Source organism: Crocodylus siamensis, chromosome 1 (assembly GCF_052110815.1).
Source record: "Crocodylus siamensis isolate JL-2025a chromosome 1, ASM5211081v1, whole genome shotgun sequence".
NCBI lineage: Eukaryota > Metazoa > Chordata > Crocodylia > Crocodylidae > Crocodylus > Crocodylus siamensis.
The window spans coordinates 131,807,489-131,825,170 of NC_143395.1; the positions used below are offsets into that span (position 1 = coordinate 131,807,489).

Below are 17,682 nucleotides of genomic sequence, written 5' to 3' on the forward strand. Positions count from 1 at the left end.
CAGGATCCTGAACTCAAGCACCTCCTGGTCATTGCTGCCCAAATTGCCATCCACTACTATATTGCCCACTAATTTTTCCCTGTTTTTGAGCAGCAGGTCAAGAAGAGCATAGCTCCTACTTGGCTGCTCCAGCGCTTGCACCAGGAGATTGTTTCCAACACTCTACAAAAACTTCCTGGATTGCCTGTGCACTGCTCTATTGCTCTCCCACCAGATATCAAAGTGATACAAGTCCCCCCAAGAGAGATAGGGTCTGTGATCAAGAAACTTCCAGTAGCTGTTTGAAGAAAGCCTCATCCACCACTTCCTTCTGGTCTAGTGGTTTATAGCAGACACCCACCACAATGTCACCCTTGTTGCTCTCCTCTCTGATCCTAACCCAGAGACTTTCAACAGCCTATTTCCAGTTTCATACTGGAGCTTGGAGCAATTATACAGCTCTCTAACACAAAGCTAAACTCCTCCTCCTCTTCTCCCCTGCCTGTCCTTCTTGAACAGCTTATACCCATTCATAACAGTGCTCTATTCATGCAAGCTATTCCACCAAGTTTCTGTTATTCTAATCACATAGTTCTGTGACTGCAAGGTTTTCCAATTCTTCTTGCTTTTTTCCCAGGCTACACGTATGCATGTTCAGTGACCTATGGTAACTAGCTGATTGCCCTGATTTCTACCCTCCTACTTGCACTTCCTCCAGGTCATCTACTTTCCTGCTTACCTCAGGGCTTTGGTCTCCATCCCCTGGCAAACCTAGTTTAAAGTCTTTCTCATTAGGTTAGTGAACCTGCCTGCGAAGATGGTCTTCCCTCTCTTTGTCAGGTGGATTCCATCTCTTCCTAGCAATCCTTCATCGTGGAACAAGAACCCATGGTTAAGAAGTCAAAACCCTTCTGGTGACACCAACTGTGTAGCCAGGCATGGATCTGAAGGATGTGTTTTCTCCTGCCCGGGCCCTTCCCCATGACCAGAAGGATCTAGGACAACACCACCTGAGCCCCTGTCCCCTTCACCCTTGCACCCAGAGCCCTGTAGTTACTTTTGACCTGCTCAGGGTCTCCCCTGGCAGTATCATTGAGGCCCACATGGATGAGCAGCATGAGGTAGAAGTCAGAGGGCCAGATGAGTCTCAGTAATCCTTCTGTGATATATCAGATTCAGGCTCCAGGCAAGCAGAAGATTTTGAGTCAAAAGTGAGTCTTCAACCACATGTTGCTTCTTCTTGGTGGCAGTGGTCTCAATCCTTCCAAACTTGGTGAGGCCTAGCCTGTTGTCGTCCACCAACAGAACATGCTTGTGACAGGGGGCTATTCCTGGGCCTGTCCAACATTAGCCTGGTCCTCTGTTTCTGGGCTAACCACCCTCCTTTGTCTGCCACACCTTGATGGAATAATAATTATGATGTTACTCAGGTGAGAGGCTACCCATTTACTACACCAAGGGTTGCTATCTACTGCTCTGAACATTGGTGGGGCGGGGGGAGAAGAGACGCATACTATCATTTTTAAACATTATGTTTTTTATGGAAATTTTTAACTAAAATAATCCCTGGTGAAGTAATTGGGATAGTTACTAAAGGTATTTTAAAAAATCCTGGAAATTCTCTCTTTTGATTTAGTAGGCTGACTAGTATTCAAACCTACTAATTTATTTTAAACCATGTTCCTAACAAAACTGAAACCTGCCTAGACACACTTAAACTGGAAGCAGAACTTCACCACGCTGTTTACATCACATCAGGATTAAAAACAAATTAAAATGGTTCAAATCTACAGGAATCAATCAATGCTACTGAAATCAGAATTAGGCCCTTATCCATACTGTTTTTGAAATGGGACTATCTGGCTGCAGGTAATAGAGCAGCCACTCTGGCTGACCACATAACACTGGACTACAGCCAGTTATGTCCCCTCATCTTGGGTTAGAATGGTAGGAAGGATACCCTTATTGATAGGGCATTAGACTGTGACTTAAACAACCTCAGATCAATTCTTAGCTCAGCCAGCATCCTTCTCTTCTGTAACTGTGCGCTAGTCACTTCAATGACCCTGCATTTCAGTCCCCCATCTGCAAAGAACAATGCCCTTTGCTCAGATATGTGTAGATGAGGGACATATAAGCAGACACATAAGATGAGGAAAAGGAAAGGGCCTTTGGCATTTTGTCATCTACTAGTATAAAAAGTAACAGAAAGGAACAAAAGCAATTGAAAAGGCTTGCGTATTCTCATTCACTTACTTTTCTGGTTTTAGATCCCTGTAAATAATTCCAAGACTGTGGAGGTGATCTAAAGCCAAGGCCAGCTCAGCTAAGTAGAACTTGACGTCCTCTTCTGTAAACATTACCTAGCCAGAAACAGAAGGACAAGTTTATTTATGACATGGTAAGAGACTGACTTGCTTTAAGCAACCACAGGGGAGAAATCTCTAACTCTGAAATGCCAGAAGGACCAGAAGATAAGATTCACTCTGCCAGTATTTGTCTGAAAGCATATAAGCCATTTTTATCAGGTCCTCATTTCTTACAAAGCAAAAATGTATTAATTCTTTCTATCCCTTAAAACATGCTTCTTTCATTCTTCTTTCTGGTATGCTTAGACAATATCACATACTTATTAACATTCAGGCCTGATCCTATGGCCGTTGAAGTCGACAGGAAAATTTGTGAGTTTACAGCAAGATCCTTAGAGAATGTCTATATTACTTCCACTGTAATTTTGTGCTTGCTGCTGAGTGGATTCCTCACCCCCACCCGTGACTCTCACGCCACATGCACCAAATCCAGAAATAAGGCCAAAAAGCTGCCTTGAAAGTGCCTTCCCAACCCCAACGCCACTGTGCTCAAACTCCCTCCAGAAGGCTTCCCTACCTTATTTCCACATTTGGTTTATGATTTGATGGGCATAGACATACTTTTGGGCAGCACACACAAGAGCACTAAATATACCCTTGATACCTGCATGTATTTTTAGTTCGCTAAAATCTCAACATTTCATTCACAAATTCCCATAAACTGAGATGTGGACCTGTTCTGAATGAAGATGAATTTACATGTATGGCAAAGTGGGGCTCCGTGCCTAGCCACAGTGCTAGGTTCCCCACTTGCCTTTGGGCACACCACCCACCTGACTCACTTGCCATGCCTTGTTCTTAGTTAATTAATAGTTGCTAATTAAGGCAGAAGGCTGCCCATTTGTGCCCAGGGGGTGCTATCTGTGGCTCCGTACCTCCCTTACACCACAGTCCATGCCTCACTGATGGCATCCTGATGTTACAATGTTCCCGGTGTACAGCCAGACCAAGCTTAGACCTTGTCGTCAGGCCTCAGTCACAGACATATTCATACCGCCCTCCTCTCACTAGGGCCTCTCACACAGGGTCTCTTTCATGTGTCGACAACTTATTCTGCCTTGCTCCCTTTTGAAGCGGGCCCCTTAGGCCATAGGCTTAGATAGTCTATTTCTTACGTGGCAGATGTACTGTCTTTTGGGCCTTTCCCATGACCCTCACCAGGGTAGTGGCCAGCCAATTACCTGTCTGGGTCTAAGCTTGCTCTGGCTCCTTCCAGGGTCAACTCTGTATATACATATGTAAGCACACTGGGCTTTCAGCCCTCTGGTTTCCCACGCCCCCCCCTTCACTGGGGCTCCTCATCTCCAACCCCTCACTGGGACTACTCATCTCTGCCCCCCTCACTTGGGGCATTAGATCTCCACCCCCCTCACTGGGGCCACCTCCTCACTCAGGGCTCTACACCTCCCCCTCACTCAGGGCCATGGGGGCTCCCCTTCCCAATTGGTCTCAGGTGGCCATAGCTGTGCCTGGCCCCAACTACCTTTTCTCAGGGTCTTGCACCCCCCACAGGGCTCAGGTGCCTGCAGCCATGCCTGGCCCCCACCACTGCCAGGCAATATTGCTGCCTGGGCTGCCAGTAGCAAACTGCCCTGTTTATATGGGCGGTGAGAGCTCTAAAATGGCCACCACAATTAAGCACCTGCTGGCTGCTTGGCCCCAGTCTTAAAGCGGCAGGCACCAACAGTGCCCTGCCACACACCTTCCCCCTTTAAATGGTATATGGGGGATGTTTCCCCTGCTGCTCCTCCAAGCAGGCTCCCCTCAGAGCCTGTGAGAGACCTAAAGCGGTGAGCACCCCAGAGGTGCTCCGCCACACACCTCCCCCCTTAGAATGAGATCTGGGGGGCTTCACTTGGATGCCTTCCCTGCTGGGCTCTGCCCCAGCCTGCTGCAGCTCCTGCCACGTGATGAGCACCCCAAAGGTGCTCAATATGCTTTCTGTTTTAGAAATTAAACAATGGCACTCTGTAGTGGACGGTTACACCCTTGTCTGAATGTGGACAGGACTGCCTACGAGAGCCTCATAGTTAGCTTCCCACTGGCCAGCTTCCAGTGGGAGGATCTTGGCTACATGCTGATTTTATGGAAATGGGAGATTCCTCCCTAGCTTGCTCCTGCAGCCATAAAGCTGAGGGAAAGCAAAACCTTGAAGGCATCTGAACCCCAAGCCTCTGGGGTTGGGCCTGCACAAAGGATGCCTGCCAAAAGACCTGGGAGTATCTGAAGACCCAGGCTGAAAAGTCTGGGGTGGAGAATACTTGCCAGTAGTAGGGCCACATATGGTTCTTGAACGATTCAAAGGATTTGGAACAGATCTGGCTAATTTGATCTGGGGCATGCAAAATTTTCCATTAAAAAGTCCTCACAAACTGAAAGGGAGGGTGTCATGGCTGGCCCAGTGTCTCAGTACCTCCATGCTTGGTGCCAGTTCCCTGTGGAGTTTTTGGAGGGGAGGGTGCTGGAGCTTGCTCTGGCCCCTCTGAGTGTTGGTCTGGTATTGCAGTACCTTTAGGTCTGGTGCTTGCTCCCTCCTGGGGGAGCAACTGCCAGTGTTCTTTTAAGGGCCTCGTACACAAGAAATGTCCCTATCAGTATGTTTACCCCATATGGTCATCTGTTTTATAGTCATGCTCAGTGTTGGCTGCACTTAATCAACATCATAGTTTGTTTCCGTTATTGAGCACATGCTGCATTTGGCAGCAGTTTAATGACAGACAGTGTATTTAATGAGTTTTCCTTGTATGCAGTTACAAGATGAGGGACTTTTCCCCTCATGCTGACTTAGGGGTGGGGGGAGCACCTCCTCTTGTATTTGAGTAAATATGGTATTTTTTCAACCTATAACTAAAGGGTCATTAGAAAATTTGTATATATGTAACGGTGCAGGAATATAAGAATACACACTGGGCATAGAACCATAAATATCACATGTAAAAGTAAATAGAACAAGCCACCTCAATAAATATTTATACTACATACATGACCAAGAATTACTCAGCATAGTAGTGACTAGAAAAGTCCAATGCTGAAAAAAGCTGAAATATTCAAAAGCTCAGATTCAGAATTGTAGGAAACTTGAAACAGAAACTGAAGAACAAGAGATAGATAGAAAAGTTAAATAATCCTGATTAAGAATACTACTACATGGGCCATAAAGCATCAGGATTTTGAACTGAAGACCTTGATTTAAAAAAAAGGTTAAGCATAAAAATAAATATACTTCACCTAGGATATGCAATTTAAGCAAGAAAGGAAAGCAAAGGAAGGGAGGAAAACAACTAATCTCTATCTACATATCCTATGGCAGTTATGCATTGCAGGATGACAGAATAATACATCCAGCCAAAGCTTTTCAGACTCACATATTGTAATACTATGCACTTTGATCTAAATCCAGTTAAGTCAACGGGAGTAGAATCAGTTATCCAATTAGGAAATCATAACTAACACACTTTTTTTCTATAATGTTTTCTGCCACATTATCTTGGCAGAGAAGAACCAATAAGTAGAGATCAACAAGATGTAACTAAGAGTTGTAGACCTTGAAATTCAATTCATATTGAGAAATACCACGGTGCTGGGACTAATGCTTGAAGGCCAAAGGTCAAGAGAAGCCAGTACATCACTATGAGATGCACTCAGGAAGAAGGTGCAGTTTTTAGAGTTGAACATAAATCTGAGGCTAGCATTTAGGCGTTGAAAAAAACCTACTTTATCTGACTTATAGTTCTTTATCTGTTCAGAATTTATGATTTCACTTTGGAGGCAAGATATGGTATCTCTCCTACCAAAGATGAGATGATTTGTATAAGCCAATAGATTGTGGCCATTAAAAATTGCTTTCACCACAAACTGGAGACCTTTACCTTTCTTAAGATACATTTATTTTTGTTCTCTTTAGTACTTTTTTCATTTAAAAAAGCCTTGCTGCTGTGTTTAAGATGTCTACATAACACTGTAAGTATTGTTCTCTGTGCAGTTATCTACCTGGGATTAAACTCCTTCAGTCCAACAAGCAAGACTTGTTCTCGCCATCTTTATTCCACCCACAATTCCCTGACTCAGTTACAGTAGATACAGTAAAGCTCCTATCAGGATGCCATTTTAAAATTCATATCATATTTTAAAGATCTAGCTTTAGATCTAATTGAGCATTTTCCACACCACAGAGTGAGAGAAGAGCTGGGACAAATTACTCAGACATTACTCCAATGCCATCACAGACAGAATTCATACTAGATCAGAAATGACTCCTCAAAGAGCCTGGGGAGGATATTGGATGCCCTGGAGTTTAACTGATAGGGTGTCACTGTGGCAAGCCAGTAGGTGGTGCTCCTGTGCTGAGCCACCCACCTCACTGTACCTGACCACCTTCCAGGCTCCAAGTGCCTCCGTGGGGCTGCCTCACGTCTGGCCAACCCCCTTCCTGGAGCACGCCCGCTAGCCGGGGGATATTGCTGCCACCACCGAAGGTCTGACCTGATCCTGGCTCTGTGCCCCCTGGGAAACGCAGGTCTAGTTATCCTTGAGGGTACCCAACCCACTTCAAGAACTCAGTCTGAAGCACAAATAGTGGTCTCCCTTAGTCAGCCGAACCAAGGGTACCCCAAAGCATAATCCAGACCCACTCCCAATAAGTCTCCCATGCTAGGTACAAAGGAGAACTTTATTGGTTACATGGAGTAGGTTTGGAATAGGATACAGAGTAGAGCAATATCAGAGAAATCCCATAGAGCAAACTGGCATGGCTGGGTAATGTCTGAGTAATTTGTCCCAGATCTTCTCTCACTCTGTGGTGTGGAAAACGCTGAGTTTCCTCAGGAATGTATCCAACTCAGTTTACCTAAATGATAGGGGATGTCTGCTCTCTGCAGGGCACATGTTAATCAAATTGTCACAGAGCACAGTTTTTGGGGAGAGAAAGAGATGGCATTCTCCCACAGTCACAACTGCAGGTATGTAGCTGTGGGGCTAGCTCTGAGGCAGAAACCAGATAGCTGAGCAACAGCGCCAGGCGACGGAGACAGCTGTTTCTGCAGAACTAGTTGGGCAGGAAGGATAATGCTATAGCCCTAGGTGATGGTCTTGGGAGCTATCTCCTTTTTCGGGTGGTCAGTAGTGCAAGTCAGAGCTGCTTATGGTTTGCTTCCCTTGACAGCTAAAGCATCTTTCACCACGTCTTCTGGAGCAGAGACGGAAAGGACTGGAATCTCAGGAGCAGACGGAAGCAGAGGTGATCAACTCTGATGCTGCTGCACCTGAGCAAGTGAGCATGAAAAGCAGCAGGTCAGCAGCTGTGACAAGAAAACTTCTGGCCCCACAGGGAGTAGATCTACTCCTGGCAGCTGTTACAGGAGACAGCATTATCTCTGCTCTCCAGGCCATTGCCCAGTTTCCCCGCTCAGCTGCTACAACCTGCACCTTAGGTTAGACCTCATGGTTGGGTCCACTTTCCACCCTTATTGGCAGTGGTTCCCTCCAGCAGTCAGACCTTCCTTGCTCCCTTGTGCTGCACATTACATTTGTTGTGGAGATGGAAGGGACCTCAGGAGGTCATCTACTTCAGCCTCCTGCTCAAAGCAGGACCAGCCCCAACTAAATCATCCCAGCCAGAGCTTTGACAAGTTGAGCCCTAAAAAACTCCAAGGATGGAGATTCCGCCACCCGTCTAGGTAACCTTCTCACCTAAACCCCCTAACCATTTTCACTGCTCTCCACCAGACTCTCTCCAGCTTGTCCACATCCTTTCTATGGTAGGGGGCCCAAAACTGGACACAGTACTCCAGATGTGGCCTCACTAGTGCAAAACAGAGCAGAATAATAACTGCCCTCCATCTGCTGGCAACACTCCTACTAATGCAGCCCAGTATGCTGTTAGTCTTCTTGGCAACAAGGCCACACTGCTGACTCGTATCCATCTTATTGTCCACTGTAACCCCTAGCTCCATTTCTGCAGAGCTGCTGCTTAGCCAGTCAGTCCCCAGGCTGTAGCAGTGCATGGGATTTTTCCATCCTAAGTGCAGGACTTTCCACTTGTCCTTGTTGAACCTCATGAGATTTGTTTTGGCCCAATCTTCTAATTTTTCTGGGTCACTGTATCCTAGGCTTAGTCTCCAGTGTATCTACTACACTCCCCAGCTTAGTTTAATCTGTGAACTTGCTGACGGTGCACTACATTAACAAATGTTAATCTGGAAGATGGGATGAAGATATTAAACAAAACCAGCCCCAGGACTGACCACTGGTGCAATTCACTTGATACCGGCTGCCAGCTAGACATTGAGCCATTTATTACTTACCAGTTGAGCCCAACAATCCAGCCAGCTTTCTATCCACCTTAACAGTCCATTCATCCAACCCATACTTTCTCAGCTTGCTTGCAAGAATGCTGTGGGAGTTGGTATCAAAAGCCTTGCTAAAGTCAAGGTACGTTATGTCCACTGCTTTCCCCACATCCACATAGCCAGTTGTCCCATCATGGAAGGCATTCAGGTTCATCAGGAATGACTTGCCTTTGGTGAATCATGCTTGACTGTTCCTAATCATCTTCTTCTCCAAGTGCTTAGAAACGGTTTCTTTTGAGGACCTGCTCCATGATTTTTCTGGGGACTGAGGTGAGACTGACTGACCTATAGTACCCTGGATCCTCCTTCCTCCCTTTCTTAAAAATGGGCACTATATGTGCCTTTTCCCAGTCATCCAGGACCTCCCCTGATCACCATGAGTTTTTAAAGATAATGGCCAGTGATTCTGCAATCACATCAGCCAACTCCCTCAGCACCCTTGGATGCACTGCATCCAGCCCCATGGACATGCAGCTTTTATAAAGAGCCCCATACCTGTTCTTTCACCAGTGTTGGCAGTTCATCTTCTGCTCAAACTATGCTACCTGGTGCAATAGTCTGGGAAGTGACCTTGCCTGTGAAGACCATGGTAAAAAAGGCATTGGAGTACTTCAGCCTTTTCATTATCATCTATCACTAGGTTGCCTCCCCCATTCAGTAAGGGTTGCACACTTTCCCTGACCTTCCTCGTGTTGTTTACATACCTGTAGAAACCCTTCTTGTTACCCTTTACGTCCCTTGCTAGCTGCAACTCCAGTTGTGCTTTGACTTTCCTGACTTATCTCTGCATGCCTGAGCAATATTCTTACACTCCTTCCAATTTGTTTGTCCAAGCTTCTGCTTCTTTTTGTTAGTTTAAAAATTAGTTTCCTTTTATGACTGCTAGTTCTTGTACTGTGAGAGATAGTAAATAATAAATCCCTATATATTTTCTCTTCAACATTTAATATTTTGTACACCTTTTTCATGTTCCCCCTCAAGCATCTCTTTTTTTAAACTGAAGAGGCTCAGTCTCTTTAGTCTCTTCTCATACGAAAGCTTTTTCATACCACTAATCATCCTTGTTGCCCTTCTCTGTCTTCCCATCTTCTACTAGCAAGAGGCAATGTCAAGGTTGATCTGTAAGTGAAAAGACTGTAATACTTTTTCCAAAAAATAACTATTTACTATGACTACTCTCTGTAAATTTAAAAAATCACCTTTTAGGTTAGAGCAATGATTTAGAAATCTGGTTTGCATTATTCACATGCACCTTATCTCTCTCTCCCCTCCTGTAACTCCCTTCACTTTGGAGACCCACACTCCCATCTACATTTTTACACACAGGGTGCATTTACACGTGATGTTTACTGTGGAACTGGCTAATTAGCTCCACAGTAAAACTAGTACATTAATTAACTCTGCCATAGGGTAGTACTGCCAGACAAGTACTAACTTACAGCAGTGCACATGTAGACACTGACAGGACTGGCTAAGGCATGAGGGTGCTTCTGTGTGGGTCTGCCTGCCAGCTAGCCCTCGCACTGTAGCACCCTCATGCCCCAACCAGCCCCTCTGCCGTATGTCGAACTAAATTAGACCAGCCCCAGGCAGGCAGGCTGACCCCTGGGGTCCCCTGTCAGCTGGAGTTGCCCTGTCCTGGCTCAACATGCTGCAGTCCCAGGTGCACAGTCCAATGTGATGCCTGGGAGCAATAAACTCTGGCACAAACTGCCCCAGAGTTTATTACTTTACTTCAATAGCACGTGTAGACACACCCACTCTTACGCTCATTAAGGGTCCGATTCTGCCATATCAGTCATGGTGGCCATGCTTAATGAGAATGTGAATGATATCTGTGTAGGCTTCGCAAGGGGTGTAAGAAGGCATCTAATTCTGTGGATCTGTTATTTAATATAAAAATGCATATTGTCATGTTCTGACATCAAAACAAATCAGTGGGACCCTCACTCAGGATGGTTATTGTCTGGCTGCGGCAAACATTCCCTATGCACCCCTAGCAATGTAGCTCAGCCAGTGATGTTTGCAGCTGAGCAAGGAAACTGGGAAGTGCCATCGAGATCAAAAGTAGCAAGAGCAAGCGGGAGAAAAGTGGCAAACATAAATGCTGAGCAGAGAAGTAAGAAGTATCTTAAGGGATATTTCATATAAGTGGTTGATTGAAGTTTTGTACAGCATGTAAGGCTCATGTGGATTTCAAGTAAAAACCAAACTGATAAACTATCTTCAGAGTGCTTTGCATAAATGGAAGCTGCAAGCAATTGAATCTGAAGTAGGAAAAAAACCTAAAGCATAAAAAATGTTAAGTGAGAGACAGAAGGACAAATGCTACATAGGATAGAAATTTACCCACTGACAGAGGCTTCTTGCACCACTAGTGTTTTACTTCACATCTTAGAGAACCCTACTATGAAAATTGATTTGGAAACCTTCTTGAAAAACCACAGGTGCCATACACTGGGTTGATCAACTGAGATAACTGTCCTAGTTAAGAGTCTGGAATGTACATGGATGACCTGGAAGAAGGGCTGAAAGATTGCCCTAGGCTCTGAATTGTTGCAGATGAGACAACACATGCTGAAGGCTACTACTTTCTAAAAAATGTAGTAGTACCGTGATATTTTTTTACAGACACTTTGCACTAATGGAGCAACAGAAGGACATTTGGAATGTAAGCCTCTTATAATTGTCTGGCTATGTTTAGCAACTGTGAACTTCAACACAGTGAGTCAGCCAGGGGTAAAAACAGTTCAGAAATATGGTATTCCCTTGGAAAAATTACTGGTTGCATTATTGGTGATAGTAGCATATATGACCGAAACTTTGGGAACAAAGTCTCCAAGTTCTGTGCCTGACTTCAGACTACCACAGCTAATGACCTCTCTGCAAATGAAAATGTGGTGATAAAGAAAGCCTTTACAGGGAGCAGTACGAAAACCTGAATTTACATGTATGATGTTTCTACTTTTCCCAATCTGCTGCAATTTCAGGATGTGCCAAATGCTTGCTCCCCATCAAATCAAATATTTTGACCTTGTATCGGTAAATGTTTTTGATGTCATTTCCATATCTGAAGATAACACACTGGTAAAATTTGAGTTCAGTAGGTTCCATGTTGCAATTTACAATATGAACTGCTTAAACATTATTGGGTTTTTGGATGACTCGGATGATTGCTTTCCAATGCTGGGTGTTATTGCTTTGGCAAGTCTATCAGCGCCCATTGACACTGTGGGCTGAGAGAGATTTTTTTCCCCTTACAAAGATGTCTTACAAAATGACAGATGTAGAACTGATGATGACAACTTCACAGTGTATGACATGTAGTTTCAGAATCAAGGAAGACACTAATTGCAAGTACAAGCTGCCATTAATTTTGATAAACAAACTAACAGCTAACCTTTTTATTAGCCAATGATTTTAGTTGCGCACAAAAGTGATGGTATTAATAACAAATACTGTATTATTTAAAAGCAGCTCTGTATGCCGATATAGTGAAAACTATCTAACTGGTGACCTTTCTATGAATATTATTTTCTCTCACAACGCTGTCAATAATCTACCAACAATTATTGTACCAAAATCATAGCCTGTACTGTGACCAGTGCAAAAGCCTTTTTTGTTGGAGCCCCTGTCTATATCCTGTCTCTCTTCCTCATTCTTTCTCTTTTTAGAATTCACCTGAAAATAATTCTTTTCCTGTGTGCATGTCTGAACTTTCTCATCTCTGCTGTCTTTTGTTATGTAACTATCATGCTATAGGTTTTTAATTGTAAAGCAGTGTGGAATACTGTCTGTATCAAATGTTCTATACGGGCTAAAAGGTGCGGTATTATGAATAATGTACTTTTAACAAAAATTAAAAGTAACAGAGGAAATGAGAACCAGGATTCTGGATCAGTCTTAAATTAGAGAAAGATCACTGAAGTTGAAGGATTAGTCACCATCTCTTTTCAGGTTTGAGCAACATATTATTGAGACAGAAGAAAAAGATCAGGGCTAACAAGCTGAGGCATGGTGTCATAAGTCTCTCAGCGCTCCTTTCATGGGACTTGACAGCTTTGCTATGCCCTGCCCTGACAGTGCCTCCAGAGGACCTTGTGCAGACACAAAGCAGATTAAATCCTTGTCTTACTGAAGTCAATGGGAGTTTTGGCACTGAGATCAGTGGGACCAACATCTTGCCCATCATGATTCTGTATTAATTCCCAAGGTTTCAGAAACAACCCAGGGAGGAAGGCAATTAGCTGGTTAACTGAATGAACCTTGTTGCAATAAGGTCAGCAGACTGAGGAGAGAACTGGACAAGGAGATGGGAATTTTACTCACTGGAAGTCAGGATAGTGAATGGTAGGGAAATATAAGGGGTACCTTATCATTCAAAACTTGTCCCTGCCACACACAGTCATCTCAAGCATGAGCATCCCCAGGTAGAGAATCTGGCTGGGTACTTCTACTCTCTCCCCATTACAGCCAGCCCACGCATCTTGCTAGCAAGCCTGGGGTTATGCTGCTAAGAAGCAGCAAACAATGACTAGCCATTATGTGAGGCAGCACTCTACAAAGTTACATGATGTAAACACAAGTATTAAATATGCTTAGAGAAATTATAACATATTATAGCTTTAATTCAGTTATATTACAATGGAGACCCCCCCACCAGAGGTCCACTCACCTCCGTCAACCTCATTTGCGTTTTGAAAATCCAGAACATTTTTTTTTTGAATTCTCGCACAAATCTATGGGCTTACCTCTTTAGAGAGCCGTGTGAAAAGGTCCCCTCCCCGCAGGAAATCTAGTATTAGATATAACTTCCCCTCTGTTTGAAATGCTGCATTAGAAAAGGATGGAAAGATTGGAAGTCTTAATCATTACACAGTCTCCAAAGCATGTATATTATTGACTAATTCCACACTGTCCAATCTATAATTCTGCTATTGTTTTAAGCTGTCACATTTTTTAAATAAATCATTTAGCTTCTCTACCAAACTGTGCAATTTTGCCTAGGCCACAAGGAATAATCTAACATTAGCTGGGAGGTAGACGTATATTACTACCATTTTTTCCCCTCCATTCCTAGTATCTGTAGGTATAATACCACTTTACAATGAGTAGAGGGAAGGAAGAAAGAGAGCTGGGCACAGAAGGCACTAAAACTGTAGAAGGGAGCTTTGCCTATTCAGAATGTTCACATAAGTCCCTTAGCACTAACAGTGGGACTCTTCAGTTGGGCTGACACAAGCAATTGCAGGCATGAAGCTGCTTTTCATAAAGCAAGCCGTTACATTCATTTACAGACATTTTAATCACTTAGTGTTTATTAGTAACAAGTTTTAATTATTAGATGCTCTGGTTTCCTATGTTTTTCCTGATGGTGGATGATGGGATTACTATATTCGTATTTGTTATCCTATTAGCACCTCCTGACAGCACATTAGCATCACATTACACTTTATATCTAATATACTTTCACAGAGGAGGAGCCAAGACCTCCATCTGCTGAAATTTTCCAAAGAAACAAGGACTGGAAAATAATTTTTCATACCAGTGACATACCTGCAATAAGTAGAAATGGAGTGGTACCGAGTAGAGGATAGTTATGTGAAACAATAACATATCTGGTTACAATTCCCTCCACCCCACAAACTGAAGAGTAAATGAAAATGCTATTATTTTTATATTTACCATAATGAAGCTTGACTATGAAAGGATGGTTCACTTCTGCCAAAATATCTCTCTCCATTTTTGATCGTACCCGATCCCGAACTATAAAGAAAGAACAATAAGAATAACAATAGATTAAAAGGTGTCGTGGTCCACTAGATAGAAAATGGGGCTGAAGTTCAGGAGACCTGGTTTCTATTCTGGACTCTTGAGAGTAGCCTGCTGTGTGACCAGTCAATTCACCACTCTGAGCCTTTGTTTCCTTACCCATCCTCTTGTCTGTCTCATCTAAGTAAGCAGTGAGCTCTTCAGAAGAGGGCTCTGTCTGTTTCTGTCTGTCTTTCTGTTTGTGTACTGCCTACTGCAATGGGGCACTACTGTATTCCAAACACCAAGGAGAATATTATGTTTAATGTTCAGAGATTATGTTAATGTTCAGAGATTATGTTAATGTAAAAAAGTAAACCTATATAAAATTTAGCATCCCTCTTAAAAATACATTAAGCATAACAGCAACCATGCCTGCCAGGTTAACCTTGCATGAATTTAAATGGGCTTGTTACACCATGCTGACATTAGCAGTAAAGGTGACTCACTGTATACCACTCTTTAGATCTGTTATTTTAAATCTCGCAATCAAAAATAATCATTAAAGAGAAAAGTCAGCAGCTGAGGTAAGAGGAGCAGGTATTATTTCCACGTGCAGGGGTAATTACTATGGGGGCAAAAACAAGAGTGATGATTTCTGGTTCAAATGAATGGAGAGTAAGAGGAAAACATAATTAGAGGTTCACCGGGTGCAAACTAATCAAAACTGAAACTGAAGATTGGGTAGCAGCTGCACTTAGCAGACTGCTGAGGCACCAAGATGGCTTGCAGTTTCCAGACTGAGGTCTCTTGATCATCATCATTTTTTTTCTTGATTACAGGTTTTATTCTTATTTTTCCAGATGCCACATTATCAATTCACTTCTCAGCCAGAACATCCACTGTGCATGTTGTTAGGCTATTTTAGACAACAATGCATGCTATCTTCTTGTGCTGCAGTTGTCACATGCGTGTGCCTGAAGTATGTTGGAAAGTGGGAGACTTCATCAACCAAGTCATGACTGTACCCCAGTGCAATTCAGCCAAGTAAGTATGGTCTTGAAATCCTCATTTGCTAATCAGGCTGGTCCCTCAATACAAAAGGCAGGGCAGATTTGCACCATATATAACAACTAAATCAGCCTGTAACAACTGTATAACCTAAGCTTTTATAAGCAGAGGGTTTACTTCATTGGATGTGCCCCTCCCTGCATACAAGCCATTTTTTAGTTAAAATGAGTTACAGTGGTTGCATCTACACTTTCATTAATGTGCCATAATTACAGCTCATAAAGTTTAGTACCTGCAATGACAGGTACTAACTTAATGCGCTGTAATTGGTGCCACTGCACATTACCACAGAATGAATGCTTATAAAGTGATGTTTAATGCCCATTTGACTAAAGCTTCACTGCATTAGAGCAAATGAGCAAGTGATGTTTTATGCCCATTGGACTAATCTACTTCACATTAGCACAGATTTTGCCAGCTGCACTAATGCACAGTAGAATTAGTCCAATGGTCATTAAATGACTCGTGTAGATGTACCTACTAAAACTCAAATCCCATTTCATGTCACAAAGCCATGCAGTGGAAAAACTAGGCAGAGGAATCCCATTTTGAATCCCACAGAGATCTGAAATGGGATTTCAGTCCCACTGTAGACTGCTAGTAGCTGCTTAGATCCCTTTGGAGGAATGTTGGGGAAGAAATCACTAGGGCGGTGTGAGGCTTTGGACCCTGCTTTGGATCTGTGTCCAAAGCAGCATGTCCAGATTGAAGCGCTGGTTTCGTTAGGCTTTCCAAAGCGGTTCAGAGCTTTCAAAGCGCTTCGGAGCCGCTTCGGAGATCTGGCCATAGGGTATAATGGGGAATCAATGAAATATCTATAACTGTGTTGTTTTTTGTTTGATTTGGATGAAATTTGCAGGACTGGTAGCTTCTTTTAAGAGCATGAAGCCTGCCAAGTTCCAAGAAGATAAGTGCAGGGGTTTAGGGGGAACTGCACCCCAAATTCTTGAAAGCAAAACTCATGTCACATCTGTGTTACAACACAGGGGGGTGAAAACTGCAGGGGTAGTGGCCCCTAGTGGGGCCACAAAGCCTGCCAAGTTTCAAGAAGATTGGTGTAGGGATTAAGGGGGAACTGCACCTCAAGCTGCTGACAGGCAAAACTCGTGATACAAATGACCCTGTGTGTGTTAACACTCAGCAGGCTGAAAACTACAGGGGCTGTAGCCCCTTCTGAGGCCACAAAGCCTGCCAGGTTTCAAGGAGATAAGTGCAGAGGTTTGGGGGAGACTGCACCTCAAGCTGCAGACAAGCAAAACTCATGACATGGGTGACACTGTGTGGGTTAAGGCACAGCAGGGTGAAAGCTGCAGGGATGGTAGCCCCTGCTGCCACCATGAAACCTGCCAGCTGTCAAGGAGATAGGTGTAGGGCTTCTGGGTTCTGGGGCCCTGCACCTGTAGCTGCTGACAGGCAAACCTTGTTACATGGGTGCTTGTGCAACTGACTGTGTCTGTCTTGGGGCAGTTGATTGCCTGAGCAGGGGCCACCACCCCTGTAGTTTTCAGCCTGCTGTACCTTAGCACGCACAGGGTCATCTATGTCATGAGTTTTGCCTGTCAGCAGCTTGAGGTGCAGTTCCCCCCAACCCCCTAGACCGATCTTCTTGAACTTGGCAGACTCCATGCTCTCAGTGGAGGCTACCACCCCTGTAGATTTCATCTAAATCAGACAGAAAACAACAAAGTTATAGATATTTCATTGATTCCTCATTATACCCTATGGCCAGATCTCCAAGGCAGCTCTGAAGCTTTGGAGCTGCTTCGGCCACATCGAAGCGGAAACCTGGTCCGGAGCTCTGGATTGGATTGCTAGCATCTGAAGTGGCCGGATCTGAAGCTGGATCGAATAGCTGCCTACTCACACAGGCCTAGAAATCACTGCTAAACTGCATAGAACACTAATAGGCCACTCGGACTAATATGAGTGCAACCCCATAACTAACTGTGCAAAATGAAGGCCACTCCCCCAAAATATACACTTAAGCCATGTCTGTCCTACTGCTGGCCTGTAAGCCCCTGCAGCTACCTCTCCCACTGTTCCCTAGCAGGACCTGTGCAATGGGGAGCATGGAGCTGCATTCTGCCAGCACTACCAGAGATTCAGAGGGGCATGAGCTGCTGGCACTGCAGAGGGGTGGGGGCTGTGTGATTCTGGTGCTGCCT

General features: G+C 44.1%; 1 protein-coding gene across 1 annotated transcript in view; it reads right to left on the bottom strand.

Annotated features, from left to right (window-relative positions):
* The window catches only part of RPS6KA2 (ribosomal protein S6 kinase A2), a 278,994-nt gene that overhangs the window by 124,744 nt on the left and 136,568 nt on the right, over nt 1-17,682 (bottom strand). Inside the window, exons 4-6 of the mRNA XM_090042839.1 lie at nt 14,381-14,461; nt 13,447-13,526; nt 2,236-2,342 (exon numbers count right to left, since the gene is read on the bottom strand). Of these exons, the coding sequence (XP_089898965.1) occupies nt 2,236-2,342; nt 13,447-13,526; nt 14,381-14,461 (268 nt within the window). The remainder of the gene's footprint in view (nt 1-2,235; nt 2,343-13,446; nt 13,527-14,380; nt 14,462-17,682) is intronic.